Source organism: Rhincodon typus, chromosome 43, assembly GCF_021869965.1.
Source record: "Rhincodon typus isolate 14 chromosome 43, sRhiTyp1.1, whole genome shotgun sequence".
Lineage (NCBI taxonomy): Eukaryota > Metazoa > Chordata > Chondrichthyes > Orectolobiformes > Rhincodontidae > Rhincodon > Rhincodon typus.
Window position 1 is genome coordinate 9,820,077 of NC_063374.1, and position 26,076 is coordinate 9,846,152.

At 40.2% G+C, this 26,076-nt stretch overlaps 1 protein-coding gene across 1 annotated transcript in view; it reads right to left on the minus strand.

Moving 5' to 3' along the window:
• Positions 1 to 25,854, minus strand: part of LOC109920489 (ADP-ribose glycohydrolase MACROD1-like) — an 891,059-nt gene extending 865,205 nt beyond the window's left edge. Inside the window, exons 1-2 of the mRNA XM_048619641.1 lie at positions 25,779 to 25,854; positions 17,185 to 17,301 (exon numbers count right to left, since the gene is read on the minus strand). Coding sequence (XP_048475598.1) covers positions 17,185 to 17,301; positions 25,779 to 25,854 — 193 coding nt within the window. The remainder of the gene's footprint in view (positions 1 to 17,184; positions 17,302 to 25,778) is intronic.
• Positions 25,855 to 26,076: the final 222 nt, after the last annotated feature.

Below are 26,076 nucleotides of genomic sequence, written 5' to 3' on the forward strand. Positions count from 1 at the left end.
AGCAGTTCCTACTACCCCCATTAACTAACCTGACCAATTTGTCTGCGACTGCTATTCAGGACAAAAGCAATTCACAACAGGTTTCACTATTAACAAAAAGTAAGTGTATTTATTGTAACACACTAACTTTAGCAAATGGCAAAGAAAGGATTCCTAATCTACTATTAAACTATAGCCCTTCAAAAACCCCAAATATACACACACTTGTTCACAATTAACGGAGGCAAAGACAGATGGCTTGACACAGATTTTATGGACAGGAAAAAAAAATGAGAAAAAATTCTGAAGATCAGAAGTCCAGATTCAGAATGCATGTGTTGAATTTCCCATACAGTTCCTTTTGATTTTAGCAGTGAAGTTGTCTATCGTTGTTTTTACTGTAGTAATTGATCACACAAAGGTATTTTCTTGTTAGAATCCTCTCTTTTAAACTTTCTTGGTTTTTTTTTGTCTTTTCACCCACATGGAGAGACAACGGTGTTTTCAGTTCACAGGTTCTGGATCTCTGTAGCCACTTTGCACCTGCTGATTGTAGCAAACTGCAGCCCCAGCAATCCAAGGGCTGTTATCAGGCAGTCTTTGCTTAATTCAACCACTCTTGGTTCAACTCAGTCTCAAAGTAACACTCCCACTGCTTCAAAAAGTAACATCATCATACACAGCTAAAGATGTGCACGACTTGACTTTTTAAGTTGCAAAATTGAGTGTTTCAGTCATGTAGCAGTCCAACATCCATTTCAATCTATAGTCCAGAAAGAAAAACACGTAGCCCCTTACACCTCCCACTTCACTATCTTCTGCAAAATCAGATTTGATATGTATTGCAGGATAAAGGATGACTCAGAGATGTAAGAAGGGTTACGTTTTGAGGTTGTGGAGAAGAATGCGTTAAAAATAAGAGATTGTGCGCTGGATATTTATATTATAGCTGAACACAAAAGCAAAATCTGTAGAGGTTGAAAATCTAAATTATAAACAGAAATGTTGGTAATTATTAGCAGGTCAAACAGCATTTGTGGAGAGAGACAGAGATACTTAAAGCCTCTTTTGTCTACTGTTTTCTGTTTCCCGTCTCAAGCTGATGTGTTTGTTAGAAATAAAACTAGTCAGGGTTTGAAATTGGTACGAAATTAAAAGTGCTTTGAAATTTGGGTATTGCTTGTCAAATGGTTTCTACTCCACAAGGAAGACTCACCTCTACTATAAAGTATATATTTTTTAAAAACACAGGGAAATAAATAATAGATGACTGTCAACTGTCTTCAGTTCGAAATAACATTTGATATTTACAGCAGTGGGAAAATAATAAAGGTCTTAACAAGCTCTGGGCAGCACATATGACCTGATCTAAGACAGAAGTCTTCAGCTGCTCTGCAGCACTTAAAACAGTAACCACTTTTGAAGAGCAGCATCTACAAAAGATTACTATTCTCCTGTTAATGCTGCCTATTTTAATTAAGGGATAGTTTATTGTTAAATGTCCTATAGAAATACAAGCTGTTTATTTCAATTTCCTACTGATCTACAGGTTTAAATGTACGTGATTTAATATACTGGATATCATGTAAGTTTAAGGAGGTCATAGAGATGGAGAGATGCAGGAACATGAGTAGATTTACACAGAAAACTCAAATAATACGGAGAGCAAAATTTAGGCTCAAGTGAGGTATACAGCATAGAGGATGGGAGTTTATCAAGGAGAGAACTAGAACTATCAAGACTGTATTCTCTAAAGTTCAGAGTATGAGAGATGATCTTACGGCACTCGACAGAGTAGGTTCAGAAAGGATGCTTTCACTTTTTTTGTCAGGGGGGCAGAGGAGAGGGTCTAACCAGAGGACACAATCTCAAAATAAGGGACAACCCATTTAGAACTGACAAAAGGAGGAATTCCTTTATTCGTGGTGTGGTGAATCTTTAAAAACAGGTTAATGGAACACACTACGAGTTGTATCACTTGTGTGTTCAGGGCAACTTTGCCCAGAGACAGTCTTCAGACTGTCTTTCCCATTAGGATCAATTGTTCTGGACTCAGGAGGAGTCAGCATTGTAATAAGCACTTACTTGATTGATTTGTAGGCAGGTGGTCACAGCCCTAGGTGTCAACAATACAGGATCAACATGCAGCCTGCAAAGAAAAAGCACCCATCTCTCTCTCTCTCGCTGTCCTGTCTGTGTGGAGAAATAAAAGAAAATCCACACCAGCTAGCTTCTCTCCTTCACCTTTCTCTGTAAGTTGTTCTCTCTGCAAATCCACTATTGAAAGGAAAAGGGGGAAACCACCTGGAGAGGCAGTGAAATGGTGAATCATAACTAGTGAATGAAAGACTGGGAGTCAGTGTATTCACAACCTTGTATCATCAACAAAGAGTCAGAAGAAATCAAAAGAAATGAAAAAATTCAAAGTTTGTGATCTGGATTGGCTGTGGATCACAACTGTGCTTCTCTCACATCTGTTTTTTTTTTCGACTCATTATATTTGTGTCCTCTCTCTTTGTGAGTCCATGTGCATATGGGAATTTTAAGAAAGAGGTAAAGTTTACATTATATTGCTTAGCAACTCAATTTGTCCATTTTTTGCTTTTGATTAAAAACAGTTTGATTGCAATAAATAGCTATTTTCTTGTTTATGAAAAAATCTAGTACGCATATTCTTTTAACATGAATTAGACAGTCAGGTAAAATTGGGCAATTTGATGGTTTAATCATATTTTCATTTGTGATGATTCAAGGAATACAGGAGTTGCATTCTGGTGCACTACTGCAGTGAGTCATGACATTACAAACATCAGAAAAGGAGTCAAACACTCATTATACCTTTTATTCCAGCAATATCCCTAGAAATGGACCCAGTGAAGACTTGCCACTACTTCCACACTAAGGCTTCTTGTTCAGATTGTTACAGCTGCAATCGATTTCCGTTCAGAAAATTTCTGAGTACAAACTGACCCCACTATTACTTAAGCTTAAGCACACTGAACTCAGTTTCTAACAGTTTTTGCCAGACTTCTTACTAGTGAGCCTGCACTCTCTAGCACACTTAGATACAAGACTGATTGACTTTCTGGACTAAGATAACAAGGTGCAGAGCTGGATGAACACAGCAGGCCAAGCAGCATCATAGGAGCAGGAAGGCTGATGTTTCGGGCCTAGACCCTTCATCTGGACTGTTCTTTCTTTGTGTCCCTGGACCTCTGTAGTACAACAATTTCTTCTCTTCTAATTTTTTTTTGTTAATAGTCTATGATTAGAGGGAGGTTTTGGTTAGGTCAGTTGGTTGGATGACCAGTTTGTGATGCACAGTGATGCTAATAGCATAGGTTCAATTCCTGCACTGGCTGAGGTTTCCAAGAAGGACTCTCCTGTTCAATCTCTCCTCTTGCCCGAGACATGTTGACCCTCAGGTTAAACCAGCACCAGTCATCTCTATCAGAGAGAAGCCTTATGATCCAATAGGACTATGGCAACTTTACCTTTTAATTTTTAATGCGCAAGGGTTCAAAACCACATTAAAACACATGTAATCAAACAAACTTCCACATTTTACAGCACCACTAACAGAACAACTCCACAAAATGAAACTAAAAGCTACGTCTCCCTGATTTTTATCACTAAAATGTAAATTAAAGTTATACATTGTTCTTAATACAAGTCTCGGCCCAACCCCAGATAATACTGCAGGGTGGGGAGAAAAGCTACTGTTGAAGATGCACCATCTACGATAGAGAAGAAAGTGATTTCTAAATCAACATGTTTCTCTTTTTATGATAATGTTCTAAGAATTGTGTTAACAATTTGTGGGTGTAATAAAAGGATACCTATTAAAAATGACAAGCCTTTTGTTTGCCTTTTGCTGCAAGATGCTGCCACTTCAGTGTGCTGCATGTTATTACTTTTCAATTTTAATTATATGTTGCCTGGAGGTTGATAGCCGCTTCTGGGTTATTTTCCTGCCACTCTTCACTCTTACAATTTCTTTAAGATATAAATATGCAGACTATACTGCAACGGTCCTCAGAAATTGGATCAACCCATGACAGAATCAGTGCTCTTTCTCTGTGTAACTTGGCTGAGCTGTCACAGAAACTGGCCTTGAGGTACCACGGCATTTCAAACGAACCTGATAATGAATAAGCTACAGTTTTTTAAAAAATTCTCCTTCTGTCAATTTTCACCCTCTTTTCTGGGTCAGGGCTCCATGGAGTGAAGTGATCCAGTTTCTGGCACCTTACCCAAGCAATTTTTCACACATAAATTTGGACAATATGCATCAGCAATATCAGGTCTCACTTGGCTTCTAGCACTCACTGAAGGACAACAAAGCACAAGCACGGAACCAAGATAAATTTCTCACTAGCCCAGCAATGCAGAAGGCAATTACAATGTGCTTGATATTGCCCCAACTGAGATCAGCATATCCATTTATCATATTCTGGGCCATTTCTGGTCTGGATATTGCAACCACACACAACCTTAAAAAACTGAGCCATCAGGGGACCTTGACACATACATCTGGCACACTGCAGCCTTAATACGAATGTCAAATCCTATTTATGGATATATTGTGTAGAGAAGAATTGTGTCGCAGGAATTTAGTTAAAACACTTAATTGATCAAATGGAAAAATATATGACAATGAGTATAGAAACATCTCCAAAGCAGGCACATAAATTTATACTAGCATAAAGTCTAGTGCCATCGGCAATTCAAGCCAGCTAAGAGAAAGCAAGCAGGAACTTGGGAATAAAATAATCATTTTCAGATTATTCTCTTCAAGGTAAACATCTGTAGTTATGAAACAAAATAGAAAATCATGAAAGTGCACAAGATATCTGAAGGTTGACTTTTCAATGTTGACGAAGGGGAAGATGAGTAGAAATATTTTTACACAGCGAACTGTTCCAATTTGCAAAGAAATGCCTGAAAGGTTGGGTGGAAGCAGATGTACTTGATTCAAAGGAACAGGGGAGTAAGGCTAACTGAAAAATGCTTTCAAATGGACCAAATGGCCTTTTCTCAATCTAAAATTCAACGACACTATGTTTCTGTGAAATTCAAGATCTCTCTATTTACTCTCAGATTTTCAACATTAAGATCCTTCAACTTGTTCAGTAGAAAATACATTTTAAGAAGTTCAGCATGTACTGAGATAATATAAGCCATTACAGGAGTATGGACACAAAGCAGCAGAAAAAAATCAGCTACCTTTCATAGAGTCATAGAGATGTATGGAACGGAAACAGGCCCTCTCAGTCCAACTTGTCCGTGCCAACCGGATGTCCTTCCTATTCATGTAACCTCTCAGATGCCTTTTAAATATTGTAATTGTACCAGCCTTTACCATTTCATCCAATTCAAACCAAGAAATCCACTTTTGAAAGAAGTTGCCAAAAATTGCAATTCTCCTGTGACCTTGGAGTAATGTGGGATGGTGGTGGCGATGGGTTGGTGCGAGCAGTGTTAAATACAATGCTGAAAGAAGAGAAATTACTAAAATTCACATAGTCAAAGCTGAAGAACTCATATCAAAAGACTCGGCAAACGATTCAAATGTGGTCAGTCATATAGAAAGATTATAGCACCTTTCATGACTTTGGGCTATTCCTAACCACTTTACAGCCATTTACATACCTTTCCAAGTGCAGTCACTGTTATACTGCAGGGTATATCAATTTGCATTCAGCTAATTCCCACACATAACAATGTGAAAATGACCCAAAAACAGAAATTGCTAGAGCAGCGCAGTAGGTAAGCTTTCTCTCTATAGATGCTGCCAGACCTGCTGAGTTTCTCCAGCAATTTCTGTTTTGGTTTCAGATTTCCAGTATCTGCAGATCTTGGTTTTATGAGAATGACCCAGATCATCTGCTTTTAAGGATATTAATTGAGGGATAAATATTGGTCCCAGAAAACCAGGGGGAACTCACTTGCTCTTCTTCAAAATCGTGTCCATTGGAATCTTTTAATCCATCTTCAGAGGAGAGCTTCAGGTTGGCATATCATCTGAAAGGTGGCAGCTGCTAGATGAGCAATCCTCACCACTAACCACATGTTGCATGTTTGAGAAGCTAAGATGTTCACCCACAAATCTAAATGACGTCATTATCGCTCGTGGTGTTTAAGGCACTCTTCAGCATTAACCCTTTCGTACCCTTAAACAATAGCAACAACAGTACACCCCGGGAATGTCAGTCTAGATTTTGTGCTCAAGTGTCTGGAATAGAATCTGAACTCAAAACCTTCTGATTCAGAGGTCAGAGTATTATCAACAAAGGCTCAGTTGATACCTTTATCCAAACACACAACAGAATCATGGCTGATCCGATTGTGGCCTCAACTCTACATTTCAACCAAAACTTCCCATCCCATCCCGATAACTTCTGACTCTCTTGCTAACCAAGGATCAATCTACTTCTGCCTTAAATACATTCTGTCTCCTCCACCTGTAGGGAAGAGTGTTTCACAAACTCAAACCTCAGAAAGAAAACATTTCTCCTCATCTCTGTCTTAAACAAAAAACCCCTACTTCTAGTCCCACTAAAAAAAGGAACACCCTCTCAGTATCCACCCTATCAAATCTCAACACAATTCCTTTAACATTACATTCCACACCCATTGAATTAAGCTTTTCTTCCTTCTCCATTGCTATCTGAAACATCTTTCAGCAAAATGTGCACACAGGCATATCTGAGGGGTGTGTCTGCCTGCGCCTATGTCACTGTATGTATGTACGTGTCTGTATGTTTATGTCCAAGTGTGTGTTAGGGAATGTGTGTGAAGGGGCGTATGGTTTGTGTGTGTGTGTGTGTGTGTGAGAAGGTGTATAGGTTATGATTGTCACCAAAATACAGTATCATTCAGCCCATGTACATGCAGTCTGCACCAGATCTAGGATGTTTCTGTTCTTTCTGTGCATTCCTGGGTTAATGTTTACAGAATAACTGATCTAGGCTTTTGTACAAAAAAATCTTAAATGACATTAAGAAAAATAAGATATTCGTGAAAGAATCCATTCCTTCAATCCAGCATTTGATTTACCCAAACGGTGAAAGAGAAACTTTAGATGTCAAGTACTATGCAACCACCTCACTTTACATTTGTACAGCTCATGATTTATAGCAGATCTCAATACATTCTTTGTCTTGACATTTTGCGTTTCTAAAAATCACTGAAAATAAAATCATGGTTTCAAGAACAGGATGGTTTAGAATTTAGAACAAGAAATATTGAACCAGCCAAGCTCAACAGCACCACCAGCAGGTATTTGGCAGTATTTCCACTATTTGTTATATTCATAATCAAAACTTTCCAAAATTAATGCCCTCAAATTTAAAGGAGAAAAAGATTTAAGACAGAAGCCAAATGGGTTACTTGACTTAAGTAAAGTGACACCTGAGGTAGTAATAAATAGAACAGAAAGCAATAAATGATCGAGCAACCAGAGATTAAATTCAGAAAGGTAAACAGTCATTGTCAAATATATAGTTAAGATTAAATGTTTAAGGGTATGGAGTGCATGACATATAGAAACTAATGTAACAATTTCTTTTGAAAAATACGAAAGCATGGTAACATTTAGAGGTAGAATGAGGAAGCAACAACATACGGAGAGGCCTAGAAAGGATAAAGGGGGCCAAAGGCTGAAAAGCCTGAAAGTGAGAGATGCACAAAAGAAGGCTATTTCACATTTCAAGCCCTGTCCACCATGTTAACAGAATGATCTACACCTCAAGTCTGTCTACACACTTGGGAAGAGTTTTCCAGTTTTCTGAGGCCTTTGTTGTGAACAACTACTTCCTGATTTCTCTGCTGAACAGTAGAAAGCAAGCTGAAAAATAAGACTTCAAGAAAGGATATTCAGAAAAGAGGAACGTGCAAAGGATGCTGAGCAATATCCAGTAGAACGAGATTATACAGTAATCCATAAATACCAAAAATCTTAAAGAACAACTACAAAAGTTGGAAATAGAAAACAGCTCCATCTGGTCGTTATTTGCTTGTTACAGTGAGGTAAGTTTTAAAATCAACATTTTAAAGCTTTATTTCAAATGAACTGTTTGGCATCTGTGTGTTGTGCAGATTCTAGAGCACTACAATTCTTTGGTGAAGTGCCTAGTACCTTGGTTAGTGCTTCTTGTAAAATTCAGGGCACAATCATCCCAAATGTTGCTTCTGTGGTGCTCCATGTGAACAGTCTTCAAACATTGCAAGAGGAGCCTCTATCAGCCCCTTGGATATGCAGCTCAGGAAGAAAAGAAAGCCACCCTCATCGTTAAAAAGGGACACAAAAAACTGACAGCCACCCCACTCAGAAAATCTCCTACTTCGTCAAGTAGTAATTACTTTGTACAGCCACAGAACAGTGAGATCAAAGTCCTGACAAATGGTGTTAGGTTGAGAAAAGTAATGCTGAATGCTGCGGGTGATAGTAAAATTAATGTCATTTGCATATGTTACTGCACCCAATTGGCCCTTTCAGTGACAATACCAATTGCAATTATGATATTATTTCTGGGTAGGTGAGCAGAATGCCACAGAAATATTCATGTACTCGAAATCTGCTTATCAGTTTCAATCTTATCCAACAGAAGGTGTTGTAAATGAATAAGTCAATCCACAGCCTGAACCACAGAAAGAGAGAGATCAATGTTCAAAGGGAAGACAGTTTCGGACAGATTGACATGCTTTCTGTTTTCATCTTCTGCTGTTCCAAGACAGGTTTGCTGAATTTATGGTTTTTGGACTTGTCCAAACTGTGACAAAAATGGCTCAGCATCATCTTTCACTGTAACCTCTGAAATCTGTGCACAGCAGCAGGTTCTAGAAGTGAAAGCTATGCATCGGCACGCCAATCAACGTGTGCAGAGCTTCCCAGAGGCTGACAGCCACGCAGCATGCATTCACATTTCTCCTCTCCTCTTTCACACTTGTTACAGTATGTCCACTGTGTCCCACATGCAGTTCATTCCAGGGTCTATATTTATTCATTCTCCCACACCCGCTCCCCATTATCTTCCTTATCCACCTCATGCGCTTGTTGCTTTTGTAACAAAGGTACACAACATATTATTTGGACATTAGGGCTAACTTCTAACAGAAATTGGATTACGTGCCAAATTTGGCAAGCTTAATGGAGAGTTTCTCTCCATGAGGCCTAGTGAGATTTCTCATGCTATCTTCTGAAACTCATCACAGTACCTATACTCCTATGATGCCCCTCTTGTCCTATCACCCCCCTCACCACGTGCAAAAGTAATCACCACTGTCCCCCAGATCTCCCAGGTTTGCTGGCACTGGTGCCATTTTTAAAGCTGAGCTGTTTATCCTGTGAAGTGCTGTCAGTCAGAAACTGCCTTTCACCGTGCACATATTGGGAAGGGACTGAAAACAAATGCTTCTTAGGTCATACAGGCAGCACAGCTAACACTTTACTTCGAAACCAGATGGCTGTTATCATCGACGGCCCAACCCCACTGCAGTAACCCATATTCTCCAATGCTCAATGGTCTTTCCCACTTATATGTTGAGTTTCCCTCCCTCACGATTATTGTCCCCTCTGTATCCCAATATATTACCTCTAATCCCCAGAACTGACCTCCCCAACTTTCTTACCACAGCAGAGTCCCCTGATATTAGCCCTTGACTTTCAGTGAACTGACCTATGGCTGACCATGGCCCAACGCCCCTGAACCACTTGGATGGACAGTCCCAACCGATGACTGACCAGAATCCTGACTGATCACTGTGCAACTCCACATCAGACTTGCCATGACTCCCCAAAACCATTGCACTGGATGTGCAGGATTGACCATTCCCCAGACTGTAGTGATATTGATCTTCTGACCACTGGCTGTGCACAAGTCCTGCACTGTTAGCAGATTCTACTCTTGATTTACTGTGTTGAGACCACCCGAGTGAAGGCTGTCTCCCTTGATATGACTGACAACTGCTTCCCTTTGAGACAAGGCCATTTGGTTGGAGCACACGCAGTATATTTGCCACGTACATTGCTGGCATTTGGTGCAGATGTGAGATTGGTGTAAAATAGTGACGTACAGCTACATGTCCGCCTTCACTGATGACTGTTGACAACCAGTTAATTTTGTGTCTGCTGAAGGGTAGGACAAGGCATAAGTCCTGAGAGTCTTTAAGTTCTGGCTGAGGAGGCAAAGCACAAAAAGGTGAGGCAAATAAGCATTTAAGTAAGTACAAAGTCAGTGAGTACTAAGGGCACAAGCAATGAGCCCTGATATGCACCCGGTCCAATTCATGAGATAGGTGCCTGTCCCTGCATGTAAACTGACCTAGCAGTATCACTGCAATAAAAGGTGCCAGCGACAAAGTTCAGCAATGAAATGCAGGACCGTACCGTAAGTTGATCAGAAATTCACCATGAAGGTTTGGTGAGGCTGATATGAATCTGGGATGATTGTCCATGGACCAGGGATGCATCCAGTCACTGCACATGGAGTGTGTCCTGAGGCCTTGGAGACTGTTATCCAAGATGAAGGACTGGAAGAGCAAGCAGTAAGCTGGAGGTTACTCTGGCTTTCAGGTCAGGAATTGTCACTGTCTAGTTTCTATCTGGTAGTGGAAAATAGGAAGCTGCATATAGACAAGAGGTGATTAAGTAACAATGAGATGGTAATACATAGTAATGAATGCAAATATGCCTCTCGCTGCTCACTAGTGGGATTCTCATCTTGCCGTTCAACACTTGGTCGGAGTTTTGGACTTTTTGCTCTTGACTTCGACTTTGAGAATCTCATAACTGCCCACCTCATCACATTTTCCCATCTTTCTCACCAATGCTCACGCTGTTCAGGGACTGAGAAAATTGCAGCCATCGGTTCTTAGGTGAAGGAAAAATGGATTTTAGTTTTCAGTGCTGTGACAATCTGACTGGTTTCAAAGTAATTTTGAACAATAAAGTTAAAACAGCATTTCCAAGAAATCATGTTGATTTTAGATGAAGGAAGCCACCTGGGGAGTTAAGTGCTAGGGTGATTGCTGACTTGAGAATTTTACAAGCCAGAGAAAGGAGCCCACTAGCAAGCTCATTTAAACAGAAACAAGTTGATTCAGAAGGAAAAAGTTTTAGCAGCAGAGTTACTATAAATTACAGTCTTCACAATCAAATAGGAATGAGAAACAGTCCTAAGTTGCTTAAGAAAACTCCAGAAACAAAAAGTTTTTGATGTCCATGCTTGCCGTCATTACTTAGTCTTTTGAGTATAGGAGTTGGGAAGTCATGTTGAGGTTGTACAGGACATTGGCGAGGTCTCTTCTGGAATACTGTGTCCAGTTCTGGTTGCCCAGTTATAGGAATGATATTATCAAGCTGGAGAGGGTTCAGAAGAGATTTACCAGGATGTTGCTGGGTAATAAAGGTTTGAATTATAAAGAAAGGCTGGATTCGCTGGGACTTTTTCCACTGTAGCATAGGAGGTTGCGAGGTGACCTGATAGAAGCTTTTAAAATTATGAGAGGTATAGATGGAGTTAATGGTAGTTGTTTTTTTTCCCTAGGATGGGAGATTTCAAGACTAGGGAGCATATTTTTAAGGAGAGAGGAGAGAGATTTAAAAAAGACATGCAGAGCAAATTTTTTACAGAGAGGGTGGTTCGCGTGTGGAATGAACTTCCATAGGACGTGGTGGATGCGGGTACAATTACGTTTAAAAGACATTTGGATAAGTACATGAATAGGAAAGATTTGGAGGGATATGGGCCAGGAGCAGGCTGGTGGCACTAGTTTATTTTGGAATTATGTTCGGCATGGACTGGTTGGACCAAAGGGTCTGTTTTCGCGCTGTAAGACTCTATGACTTTATAAAAGACATCCTACAAAGCTGTTGGAGAGATATGTTTAAATAAAAAGAGATCTGAGATAACAGCTTGTTTAAGAGTCTCAGGAAGAGATATTAACTAAAGAAAGGGGTACTGAGTCAGTTGCAAAAATTGCCAAGAAGAAACTAACGAAAGTTGTACCACTTGAACAAGGAGTTTTAGTGTAGAGACAGAGGGTGACCTTTCACTGAGGTTTATGCATCTGTAAGATTGTTGTTGGGATAAAAGGGCTGAATCTTCCTTTATCTGGACAACTATGCACTGTTGTAATATCACTTGAGAATAAAATGTAAATGATGTACAAAAACAAAGTTGCTGGAAAAGCTCAGCAGGTCTGGCAGCATCTGTGAAGGAAAAAACAGAGTTAACGTTTCGGGTCCAGTGACCCTTCCTCAAAACAACAATCTTATAGATGTCTTTTAAATGTAATTGTACCCGCATCCACTACTTCCCATGGAAGTTCATTCCACACACGAACCATCCTCTCTGTAAAAAATTTGCTCGTCATGTCTTTTTTAAATCTCTCTCCTCTCACCTTAAATGATGTACATGCCATTAAGGAACCAGGATGTAAAGCAGCATGTAACCAAAAAACAATGTGGCTACAGCTTAAGTTACAGTTTTTGTTACGAGTGCTGCTTGTTGCTGTTTGAGCCATCCTGTAACATGTGCACTTAAAAGTGTAGTCTTCAGATAAACTGAAGCGACTTGCAGGTTGCCAAACCCATGTGTGTAATTGGTGAGTTTGCATAAAGAATCCAGAAACACAATATGCACCAGCAAGTGAAAGGATGGAAAAGAGTAAACAAATTGAAAAGCAAGCATCTTATTAGCTATTTACTCAGGTGAAGTCATAAGACATCTTAGTAATGAAGGGCAGCATATTCCATCAACTGAAAATTTTCTATTAACAAATTTTGAAAAGCTTTAAACCTGATGGATAAGGTTCAAGACAATAAGATTAATATTTAATCAATAAAAGTTGTAATTATTTCAAGAAATTCATGGAAGTCAACAAGTTTCACAGCTTAGATTTTTGTTTAACTCTGAACATCTTCAAAGTAAAATGTATTTTTTCAAAGGACTGAAGCTGAACTCGAAGAAATTAAGTCCAAAGATGTGCAATTTAATGGATTGGCCATGCTAAATTGCCATGCAGGGTATTGGGCCAAATGGCCTCTTTCCACACTGTGGGATTCCATGATTCTAAATGGGCATGATCTCCCCACCCCCAGCCTCATCCCATGTCCAACCCTCCCTCTCATCCCCACCTCATTGACCTGACACAACCTGTGCATCTTCTCTCCCACCTATCCGCCCCACCCATCCCACTGACCAATCCCCACCACTCCCGACCTGCACCCACCTATCACCATCCAACCTACCTTCCCCAGCCCACCCCTCCCTTCTCTATTTATTTCCCAGCTCCCTTCCGTCTCCCCATTTCTGAAGGGTCCTGATCCAAAACATCAACTTTCCTGCTCCTCTGATGCTGCCTAGCCTGTTGTGTTCCTCCAGCTCCACACGATCCTCCTAACCTGCTTCCAGTGTTCATCACTCAGTGAACTAATAACTGCAATCTTGTGATCTTTCTCCAAAAGACCTTGGGGTAACAACTGACAGGGTAGGCTCATCATTGGAAGATTATAATCCTTCATTTACATTCAAAGCCAACTTCCTCAATATAAATTGGAATTTTCTTGTCATTAATCTTAAAACAAAATCATAATTAAAAATGATTCAGTCCTAAATATATATACTTTTTTTAACATAATTTGGAAAGTTGCTCTAAATAGTATGAAAAGCATTATTTTAAGGTGACCTTACATCAGAATTAATAACGTTTTAAATTAATTGTTTAATTTGAAATTTTGCATCCTGACATTACATGCTAACTCTAGTTATTAAAATTGGTGTTTCAACATTGAGTCATATGCTCATCTTGTAAGTATTACATGAGATGAGGTGTGGAAGTGTGAGGTAAACATTAAGAATTTGCGCAGAAGCAAAAAGAAAAGCTTTGGTTTTTCACAACTACCAGACATCACAAAATACTCTACAGCCAATTAAGTACCTCTACAGTGTTGCAACGTAATGTAGCAGCAGCCAAGTCACACACAGGAACTCCTGCTAACAACAAAATGCTAATGATCAAACTGTCAGTTTTAGTGATACTGGTTGAGGGATAAATATTGGCTCCAGGTCTGCGCAAGACCTTTCCTGCTCTTCTCCGAAACCATATCATCAGATCGGCCCAAGCAGGTAGGAAGAGCCTCAGTTCTAATGTCCCATCCAAACGATGGCCTCTCTAACAGTCCAGCATTCCCACAGTAGTGCTCTGGATGTGATTTTTGTGCTCCAAGCCTCCAGCAGTACATGAAGCCTTGTGATCCAAAGTTGAGAGCTAACGGCTGAGTCACTGCTGACAAACGCAGATGGCGGAGGTGGTGGTGTAGTGGTACTGCCATGGGGCTAGCAACGTAGAGGCCCAGGCTAATGCAGCTGGTGGAAATTAAATTCAATTAGTAAACCTGGAAACAAAAAGCTAGTCTCAGTGATGATGGCTACAACAACTATATCAACTTATAAAAATCCATCTGATTCACTAATGTCCTTATCTGGTCAGATCCAGACACCAGACTCAACAATGGGGTTGACTCTTACTGCCCTCTGAAATGGCCTAGGAAGTCATTTAGTTCAAGGACAACTAAGAATGGGCAACAAATACTAGCCTTCCCTGCACTGCCAACGTGTCATCAAAGACAAAGGATCTGCAACTTTTTAAGAAGCTTTAGCGTAAAATGTAATTGAGTTAATGATGTGATCAAGGTGATAAGACAGCACGATTGCCAACTATCGAGAGGGTAAGGAGCATTATGCAGGGCAAGTGAGATACTCTGCTTACACCCTATCCACTTCCACAAGGTGTCAAAATCTCAACAGTAGGAATCAACATTTTACAGCCAACATGGAAGGGGTCAGCAGCAGTTAAGCTTCCTTGCCATATCAGATTTATCAGCCATTCAAAACCACTTAAAGTATGTTTGCTTTGCCATTATTCAGAACTTGCTGAGAGGCATAATCATGAGTACTTGCCTACATATAGAGAGAATGGAAAATACATATTTATTCTAAAGGTTAAACTTTAAATCGGATCAGAAAAAATCAGGTTGCCTGCCACAGAACTGCATGACTGGCAAACCCATATCAACATAGCCATCCCAAAAATACTCTTTCAGATATTTAAATGCACAAAGTGTCCAGCAATACAAATAACAAGCTTTCAAGCTAATGTGAATGGATTGTTAGTACAGAGCCATAATTTGATTGGAGCTGTACATGATACCAGACAATGTTTACTTTACAGTTAAAATCCAGCTGAGAGGAAATGTGATTGAATTTTTTAAAATGCAGTGGGGATTGGATATACCCAAGTTAGACAGCTTTAGATTATTTGAAATGAATAGGGATAGTAAGAGTAGCAGTTACGTGTGTGAAAAAGAATTAGGTTAGCTACCAGACATTGCCATCTGAAATGAAGTGACGATAGTAGATGAATATGATGTTCCTTCAAGTTTTTAAGTGCCCGAGAAGATTTGAGTTATGCAGAATCATAGAGACATTGCAAAAATATGCAGTTGGTGCTTATCCTCCAAAGTAGTAGTTTTAATCCCATATGCCCTCTCAATTTCCAAATGTGATTTATTTCAACCACTTCTCTCTCTACCAGTTGACATGGTTTCTGGTTCAGTTGCTAACTCTGACTGCAGTCCATAGCCTCACACCACCCACTGTAGAGAGGTTGCTCCTGTCTCCTATTCAAAAGGACTTACATTGAGCCCTATGCTTCTCATTGTAGGCTTTAGTTTTATGGAACAATTTCTGGCCCATTGTTTCATCATTTAAAAAACTCTAGTAAAGTCACCCTACAATTTCAATTCTTCAATCAGAATCAGCTCCAATTTTTCAAAATCTTTCTGCCCATATTTCCTGATGTTGTATATCAGGCAGCCTTCTTATATTATATCTCAATTTCCTTTCTGCAGTGTAAAGAATAATTGCAAGACCTAAACTGCAAATTTTTCATCTAACTAAGTTTTGACAAAGATTCACCATGACATCTTATTTTTCTTTTATATGTGTATATTCTAAACATCTCACTTTAAACCCAGTATAACTTCAGCATTTTATGGCCTTATCCACTTGTACTGCTGCTTTTTAAAGACTTGTAAATATGAAATCTCAAATCCCTCCACTGTTCAACATCACCCAACATTTCCCCAAAGTATAATCACCTCACACTTACTGACATTAAATTCCACTAGTCATTTCTTTATCCATTTCACTCTTAGCTCCATTTTGTCCTCAGAATCATTTGCCATGCACCCTGTTTTACTATTGTATAAATTTGTGCAGCACTCCCTCTAGCCCTACATAAGCATTTATCAAAGATAATCATATGGTTTTCTGCAGAACAGTGCTGCTCATTTCCAACCACTCTGGGAACCATTGTTAACTTCTACTCTTCATTTTTGAACCAACTGGCTATCCCCCACACAGCCCCACCACTCCCCCTTCCAACCACCACCCCACCCCCCATTGTTCCAACCCTTTAATCTTCTTTAATAGTCTTTTAGGTGGTATCACAGGCTTTCTGAAAGTCCAGGTACACCACATCTGTCAAAAAAGTCTTGGTTCAACAATTCAGGTTTTGAGCACAGTCTCCCTTTCTGAAACTGGAAGGGTAGGTTGCTTACTTGTACAAACTGTCATGAATCAGGAGCATCCACATTCTTCTGGAGATTGCTTGGTTATTTTCAGCTGGGGAAGCCTCCCTCTTTGCACACCAAACAGATTCTCATCATAGAGATTTGGTGGCCACGTATAAAGTTGAAATCCATAATCCCACTAATGTGATATCTAACTTAAATTGATGATGGCAATAGGTCATGATGTGATGATTTCTAAAACACTGTAATCCAACAATGACACAACAACATTAAAAATGTCCCTATTCACAAAACTAAGAATGTGATGCAAAGAATGAGAAAGTAATTTAAGTGAAACTAGGATTGAATTACCTCAACTTTTGAGGTCCAGATTGCCAGCGACTATGGGTGAAGTCTGGGAATGAGGGCAAGTTCCCAGAATTTTCCAGAAATTGTGAAAGGCGTTTTTGTTTTTATTAACCTACTTTCTTTTTGCCTTTAATCAGGTCATTATTCCTATAGATTTGCACCATTGAGTGGATGGCAGGATTAATCCAATCAATGCTGCAGTCGTTATGCCATTCCACTTGTACATCTGCAAGTCATGATGCTGCCAATGTACTAACCTGCATTGACAATTGTATCAATTTCCAGTTTGGTGATGTCCTCCTGCAAGATTGAAAGCTTTTGATTCATAACATCGTCCTTCCCGTAGTGTGAAAATGGCTGTCTAAACTTTTCTTCTGCCAAAACAAAATGTAGACAAAATTAAATAATTACATTACAGAACCAGCATTACAAAATTAAATCAGGAGTATTCAACTGCTTTTTGAGTAAAAGAGTCTGGGTACAAACAGTAACTGGACGCACTTTCCACCAGAACAATTTCACAGAAAATTAGAAAACTTCTAACAACATAACCAGAAGGTGCCTGTATGAAAATGGACCTATCTTACAAGTCGGAAGAGAATCTTGTTCCTGTCTGGTACCTTTCATGTCTTCCCAAAACATTACAAACCAACTTCCACATAGCAAGCTCACAAAAGCATGCTCAAAAGGCTGAATGGCCTCCTCCTGCTCCTATTTTCTATGTTTTCTTCCATTTGATAGGATCGTGCTGCGTCAGTCTTACTGGTGTGTAAGAAGTCAACATATCAGATGTTATGCCTGTACTTATTCCACACCTAAAGTCCTCTGTTGGTCACTAGGACACAACCTGAAAGATAGTTTGGCTTTATCCTTTTGCACACCAGTTTAAAGCTCCTTTTACAGAAACTGACATATACCTGGAATAGCTCCACAGAAGCCAGTTTTCAATCACCAAGTCACCCTTTATTTACACATGCACAGAACTTGACGCTGGTCCTTAGAACCAGCTCTCAGAGTGAACAGAACCTCTGGCACTCCTGTTTATATCTGTCAGCAAGGGCTCCGTGATTGGACCAGGTTAACAGCCCCCATCAGGCTGTCCACCTGGATGGCTTCATTACAATTACTACAACATGCTTTGCAAAATTTAACTTTCATGAACATGGCAGACAGTTTCTTAAGGCATTTGGTAGCTAAACCTGGGAATCTTAAAAGACCTGCTGAACCTGCCACTGGAAAGTTCCATTTCAACTGCTTTCCTTGTCTTATCAAATTCAGTTCTTACTGCTAGTCCAAAGTTGACTCCACTCTCAAATGTATCCCTCTCCCAACCCTTCCTAATTACTGCACTACCTTCTAGGACTTCACAGCCAGTGAGCAGTGTCTGTAGTTAGCTGATAATATGAAAATGAGGCTGGGGATAAATTTTCCTTGACCCTCCACCAGCTTCATTAGATGTGCACTGCACTAGATACAATTTCCAAACTGATCTGTTTTAGTAACTTTGAATGAGGGAGGAATATTAGCTAGGTTACCTCAAGAACACCCCTGCTCCTCCTCAGATAGTGACATGGGGTATTTTATCAAAGGCCAGATGTGGCTTCTGTAAGATAATGCCATCAGTGACATACCATTGAAGTGGAAGCCTAAACTATGTGCTCAGGTCTCTGGTATTGAGTTTGAACCCTCAACCTTTGTGAGCTTAAAAAAGAAGTTCCACTCAAAATAGGATCCAATTTGCCAAAGTATTCAGTAATTTACAGTTGCCACACTGAAGCTCTGCTAGATTAATGCAAAATGAGTTTGTTCACAGCACAAAATGATGACATCTGGTGGTGCACCATAAAACTGCACTTATACTACAGTGACTGAAACATGCTGTTGTCAATAATCAGAAGTCACACAACACCAGGTTATAGTCCAACAGGTTTATTTGAAATCACAACCTTTTGAAGTGTAGCCCCTGACTTCACCTGATGAACATTCTACAACTTCATTACAACACTGAAGTCTCACTGCATGTGGTCAGTGTTGGGAATCTTGCCTGATTTTTGAAACAGCTCTGCTTTCACCACTGTCCCAGCCAAGATAAGTGCAGATCAACCAGCAACTTTCCTTATCTGTGTGGTTCAAATATTTATAGCTTTAAACTGGCTGTGCAAGCAGGGAGACTTTTCAAAACATTTTTAATGCATTTTCTAAACTGGCAGTCTCTGATCAACATTTAGTTATGCTATCATTGCATTGTCAAAAATTTGTAATCGTTATGAAAACCTCTTTAAAAGCTTAAGTGGACAGATAATTCACATATTACAAGTAAGTTTATAGGGTACTCAGTGCAAAGACTAATGCAATTAACCTCTGGTTGGGGCACCCACTACCACGTACAGTTTACATGTTGCACCTAAATCTGATATCGAAACAAATTCTATTCTAACCTTAGAATGAACAAAGAACAAACAAAATTACAGCACAGGAACAGGCCCTTTGGCCCTCCAAGCCTGCGCCGATCCAGGTCCTCTATCTAAACCTGTCGCCTATTTTCCAATGATCTGTATCCCTCTGCTCCCTCCCCATTCATGTATCTGTCTAGATACATCTTAAATGACGCTATCGTGCCCGCCTCTACCACCTCCGCTGGCAACGCGTTCCAGGCACCCACCACCCTCTGCGTAAAGAACTTTCCACGTATATCTCCCTTAAACTTTTCCCCTCTCACCTTGAAATCATGACCCCTAGTAATTGAACTCCCCAATCTGGGAAAGAGCTTCTTGCTATCCACCCTGCCTATACCTCTCATGATTTGGTAGACCTCAATCAGGTCCCCCCTCAACCTCCGTCTTTCTAATGTGAATAATCCTAATCTACTCAACCTCTCTTCATAGCTAGCACCCTCCATACCAAGCAACATCCTGGTGAACCTCCTCTGCACCCTCTCCAAAGCATCCACATCCTTTTGGTAATGTGGCGACCAGAACTGTATGCAGTATTCCAAATGTGGTCGAACCAAAGTCCTATACAGCTGTAACATGACCTGCCAACTCTTGTACTCAATACCCCATCTGATGAACGAAAGCATGCCATATGCCTTCTTGACCACCCTATCGACCTGCGTTGCCACCTTCAGGCTACAATGGACCTGAACACCCAGATCTCTCTGTGCATCAATTTTCCCCAGGGCTTTTCCATTTACCGTATAGTTCGCTCTTGAATTGGATCTTCCAAAATGCATCACCTTGCATTTGCCTGGATTGAACTCCATCTGAAATTCCCCACCCAACTCTGCAATCTATCTATATTCTGCTGCATTCTCCAACAGTCCCCTTCATTATCTGCTACTCCATCAATCTTAGTGTCATCTGCAAACTTGCTAATCAGACCATCTATACCTTCCTCCAGATCATTTATATATATCACAAACAACAGTGGTCCCAACATGGATCCCAGGGGAACACCACTGGTCACAGTTCTCCATTTTGAGAAACTCCCTTCGACTACAACTCTGTCTCCTGTTGCCCAGCCAGTTCTCTATCCATCTAGCTAGTACACCCCGGACCCCATGCGACTTCACTTTCTCCATCAGCCTACCATGGGGAACCTTATCAAACACCTTACTGAAGTCCATGTATATAACATCTACAGCCCTTCCCTTATCTGTCAACTTTGCCACTTCCTCAAATGGTACGGTGGTAGTGTTCCTATCTCTGGGTTAGAAGGCCTGTATGTAATAACATCTCTGAATAGGTGGATTAGAAAATATCTATTCTGACATTAAACAAGTGTCATGAAAAAAAACTGTTCCTGGGCTAACACTTAATTTTTCACTTGTAGTTTGGTGCACCAGTATATCAACGTACCAATATAAAAGCACTGTTCCCCAAAATCAAAAATGCTGACATTTCTGAATGAAACTACTCCTGTGTTTGAGGATTTGCTGTGGCAGACAGCACAGTCAATACTTCTTGTCAGTAAGAACAAAGTTATTTTCTTTGAAGCACAGAAGACTGAGAGGGGACTTGATAGGAACGTATAAAATTATGAGGGCTTGGAGAGCGAATAGAAAATATCCCTTCTCCTTGGCTGAAGAGTCCATAACAAAAGGGCATAATTTTAAAGAGAAAGGGAGGAGATTTAGAGGGGATTTGAGGAAAACTTTTTACATCTAAAGAATGGTGGAAATCTGGAATGCATTGCCTGGGAGGGCAGTTGAAGCGGGTAACCTCACAACCTTTAAAGAGCAACTGCATGAGCACTTGAAGTGTCATAACATTCAAGGCTACAGGCATAGTACAGGAAAGTGGGAGCAGCATAGGCAGCAACGTATTTTTGACAGTACATACTCCATGGGCCAAAGGGCCTTTTCTGTACTGTATGATTCCATGATTCTGTAAGAGTTTTAATTGCTGAAGAAGCATTTAATTTCTTTTTAAAAAGAAAAAAAAAGGCTCCTGAACTGAGAAACCTCCAACAACGAGACAATGAAATAAAATGTCACATCAGAGTAGCTCTCGAAAAGCTTCTGTTAAGCCTTCCATAAGTAATTTGACTAAATTAATAACGTCTTTGCACTTATGTAATCCTTCCCAAACTGTGGAAACCTCTTGATTATATTATCAAGTGATATAAATGAGTCTATAAGTGGTAAAAATGGTGTACGTTCTGCATTTCATTAATTAGCTTAATAAAGTCTAAAATCTCTTGACAAGCATTTACACGAAATCCTTCCTTTATTGTATGTAAAACGGAAGTTGTATGAATGGTAATGCTGGTGCCCATCGGAGTTCGGAGTTTAATCATGAGTAGCTTAAGAAACTACATAAATTCTTTAATGCCCAGCTAATTAAATTTTATTCTGATCCACATTAAATTGAAATAGCATTTGCCTTACACGTTGAGTTTACTTTCTCCTTTATGGTCTGGAGTAAAGGGGTTACCAGGCGACACAGTAACAAAGCTAATCTCAATCTAAGGGTAGTTATTATCTATTACACAATTTATACAATTCCCAGAATAAACAGTGTGAAAGAAGTGACTAAATGACTGGAAAAGAAGTTGAAGATTTGAACTAGTCAAATTAAAACCAATGTAAACAATAGGTTATCGCATTGACAGTGCATATTCTCAGCACATCTCTGCTCCTTGACAGCACCAATGAGTGTACTACATTGCTGATCAATTTGAAGTGTTGAGATCATTTTTAATAGCTACTTCACAGATAAATGATACTTGCAGAGAATGTTACGGTTCAACAAAAGCTATCAAATAAAATGTTCCCTTCTCTCAAATATGATTTCTCATTACCTTATTAAATACACATATAATACATAATAGATAACAATATTAATGCTATTGATGTGTTCCAATGAATCAGCCCATTCAGAAGGGGAGATAGTACCAGTTCTAGAGAACTACACTAGGAGGACAGTGAGTAGTGAGGTGCCCCTATCAGGTATATTGGCTTAGCTGAACTGTAACCAAGAGCCAGGAAAGAAAGAAAACTATCCATCTTCTATCCGCCTCCCACTCTCTCCCTATTTATTTCAGAACCCCCTTCCCCTCCCCCTTTTCTGATGAAGGATCTAGGCCCGAAACGTCAGCCTTTCTGCTCCTATGATGCTGCTTAGCCTGCTGTGTTCATCCAGCGCTGCACCTTGTTGTCTCGGATTCTCCAGCATCTGCAGTTCCTACTATCTCTGATCAGAAGAACTGTTGGATTGTCATAAAACAAAAGCACAATGAGATGGCCCATTACTGGCTTTCAGAGTATGGAACCTGCAAGTGCTACATTTAAACAAAAGCAAAATATTGTGGATGCCCCTAATCTGAAATAAAAACAAAAAGTGCTGGAAATGCTCAGCAGGTCAGGCAGTATCTGAAGTGAGAAACAGTTAGGTTTTAGGTCAAGGTGACAATGAAATTAAAGATAATCTCAACCTGAAACATTAACTCTCTTTGTTTCCACAGACCTGCGTAATATTTTCAGCAATTTTTGTTTTTTTAACTACTCTGTTCTGGCCCACATATCTCTCAAGTTGCACTTTGTGGATGACTCACTGTCTTCATGACAGCTACGGATACCTTGTAGTATCTATCACTAATGTCCCAAGGAGGAAGCATTTTGATTCATCTATACTAACAATCAATTTAATACATACCTCCAAACAAATCCCCAGCTGATGCTCAGTTGACAGCAAAATTACTTTTTCCTGTCAGAGATTCTCCTTCCAAAAATAAATGTGGTTTGCTGTACCATTATAAACTCGAACAAAAGAATTCAAAGCTTAAAATGGCACTATTTAAGATATTTGCTTCAAAAAGATGTTTTCACAAAGACTAAGCGAAGAGTCACACTTTAACCGGATTAGGCACTGTGAGTTGGTGCGACTGTTGAAAATCTAAAGTTAAAACAATATGCTAGAAATTGACAACTACACTTTCACTCCCTGCTGTACCAGTAAACCTATGCTAACCTTTGCTAGGAAGACAGCGCAAGGCAATTCCTCATTTTGACTTCTAATCTATTCGAACACATACTATTACATTGAAATACACAGCAAAATGTTCTTTTTTGAGACTAAGTGTGAAGGCAGCCCAGGTTTTCCCATGCACTTACATTATTCTCAGCTCATTACATATGCATATGTAAATAAAACAGCAGATCTTGTGGGGCAGTAAGTTTTGAAGCCAGTGGGAACTCTGTACTCTAACATTTGAGCAGTGTATTTAAAAGGCACCTTTTTTATTATTATTCACTTGTGGGATGTGAGTCTTGCTGGTTGGGCAGCCCGTCCCTAGTTGCGCTTTGAGAAGGTGGTGCTAAACTGCCTTTTTGAACTGGTGCAGTCCATGTGCTTTAGGTACACCCACAATGCCCTTAGGGAGGGAATGCCAGGAATTTGACCCAGCCATATATAAGGAACATAGATATATTTCCAAATCAGGATGGGGAGTGATTTGGAGGGGAAATTGCAGGGCGTGGTGTTACCATGTATCTGCCACCCTTGTCTGTCTATTTGGAAGTGGTCGGGGATTTGGAAGGTGCCTTTTAAAGATCATTTGTGAATTTCTGCAGTGCATCTTGTAGATAGTACCATTGTTACTGGGCATCAGTGGTGAAGGGGATGGCTGCTTGTGGATGAGGTGCCAATCAAGCCCGCTGCTTAATACTGGATGGTGTCATCCTTCTGGAGTGTTGTTGGAGCTGCAACGATTGAGGCAAATGGGGGGGTATTCTGTCACACTCTTGACTTGTGCCTTGTGGATGGTGGACAGCCTTTGGAGAGTGCAGCCTTGGTGTCAAGGGCTGTCACTGTCACCTCACCTCCAGAATTCAGTGCTATTGTTCATGCCTGAACCAAAGCTGTAATGAGGGCAGGAGCTGCGTGGCCTTGGCAGAACCCAAACTGGACATCAGTGAGTAGGTTATTGTTGAGCAGGTGCTGCTTGATGTCACCTTCATCATTTTACTGATGATTAAGAGTAGACTGATGGGGCGGTAACTGGCCAGGTTGGATTTGTCCTGCTTTTTGTGTATAGGACACACCTGAGCAATTCCCCACATTGTCAGGTAGATGCCAATGTTAAAACTGCACGAGAACAGCTTAGCCAGGGGAGCAGCAAGTTCTAGAGAAGCAACTTTTGAAGCACAAGTCTTCAATACTATTGTCGGAATGTTGTTGGGGCGCATAGCATTTGCAGTATCTGGTGCCTGCAACTGTTTTTTGATATCACTTGGAGTGAATCAAGCCCAAACAGTGCTTGACTCTCTGCAATCCTAGGCGAGGCCATGGCATAGTGGAAATGTCACTAGATTTGTAATCTGGAGCTACAGATTAATACTCTTGGGTTAATAGAGAAATTTGAATTCAATTAAAAAATTAGCCAATGGTCTATTGTTGATGGTCATAAAATCACACCCGGTTCACTAATGTATTGTAGGGAAGGAAATCTGCCATCCTTACTCAGTCTGGCCTACGGGACTCCAAATCCACAGCAATGTGGTTGACTCTTAATTGGGGGTTTACGTGTAATAAAGCTGGCCTGGCCAGCAACTCCCACATCCTGTGAACAAATAATAAAAAAAAAACAGGAGAATCACTAAACCTCTGCTTATCACTATCACCTAGCCTTGGGTATGTCATAGACCAGACAAAAGCCATGCCATATGTTAATGATGCCACCCCGAAGGTTCTCCTAAAGAGTACAGGAGAGAAAGGAGCATTTTTTCCCCTATGGATGGCAATAGGAGGCCATCCCAACAAAGTCAGCCTGGATAGAGGTGGATGCAGGTCAGCACCCATGGGTCGCTATAGACAACCTGGCTCCAGTGCTGCAAAAGGAAGAATGATCGTCTGCATTTTGCCGGGGTATGCACCACTGTCTACTCAATGTTTTCTGCTCCTTTAAATGTGACTTTGCATTGTAAGGTTGCCAATGCACTTAGGAGGTTGGATGCATGCACTGTGCCTCACATATCTGCCAGAATTCACACTTAAAACATTAAAGGAACTACAAGACTGAGGCACCTCACACCACCAGCTCAATGACCTTTTACTGCAGCTAGAACAGTGTAAAATCTGATTATTTTTCACTGAAAGTACACATAGGCCAAGGGCACAACCACAAAGGATGGTCTTTTCAGTTGAGCCCCCTTTTGTGTTTGCCTTGTTTTCTCTGTTTAAATTTGCTGGCGTTAGGCAGTTTAGCTACCTCAGTTGAGCAGGTTCAACAAGCAAGGCAGCATATGACTGAGACTTCTCATGAGCTGATCAACATGGATAGGCTTCATCCCTAATATCGTAGGCATTTAGGCTGACAACGGAGTTAAGTAGCTGAAGACATTTGTACTTACTGAGCTTGGAGGAAGAAGGCTTTCCTCCCATTACACACGTCAAATAAAGAGCCAGGTTTGTTAACACGTTTCCCATTTTTGGCTGATAAGATTGCACCTGTGAACATAATTTCAGCAGGCTGAGGTGTTCACAAGTATTAATGATATGCTAACAAATGCAAAATCGGCTTTTGACCATGAAGATTGGAAAAGTCAATGCGCTTGAAACGATTTGAGAACTAGCAAAACTTTTATGAAGAGGGATTTGTGAATAACTTTGTCCAGTTTCCTGTCTACTTCTGCAAGGAGGTAGCAAGGT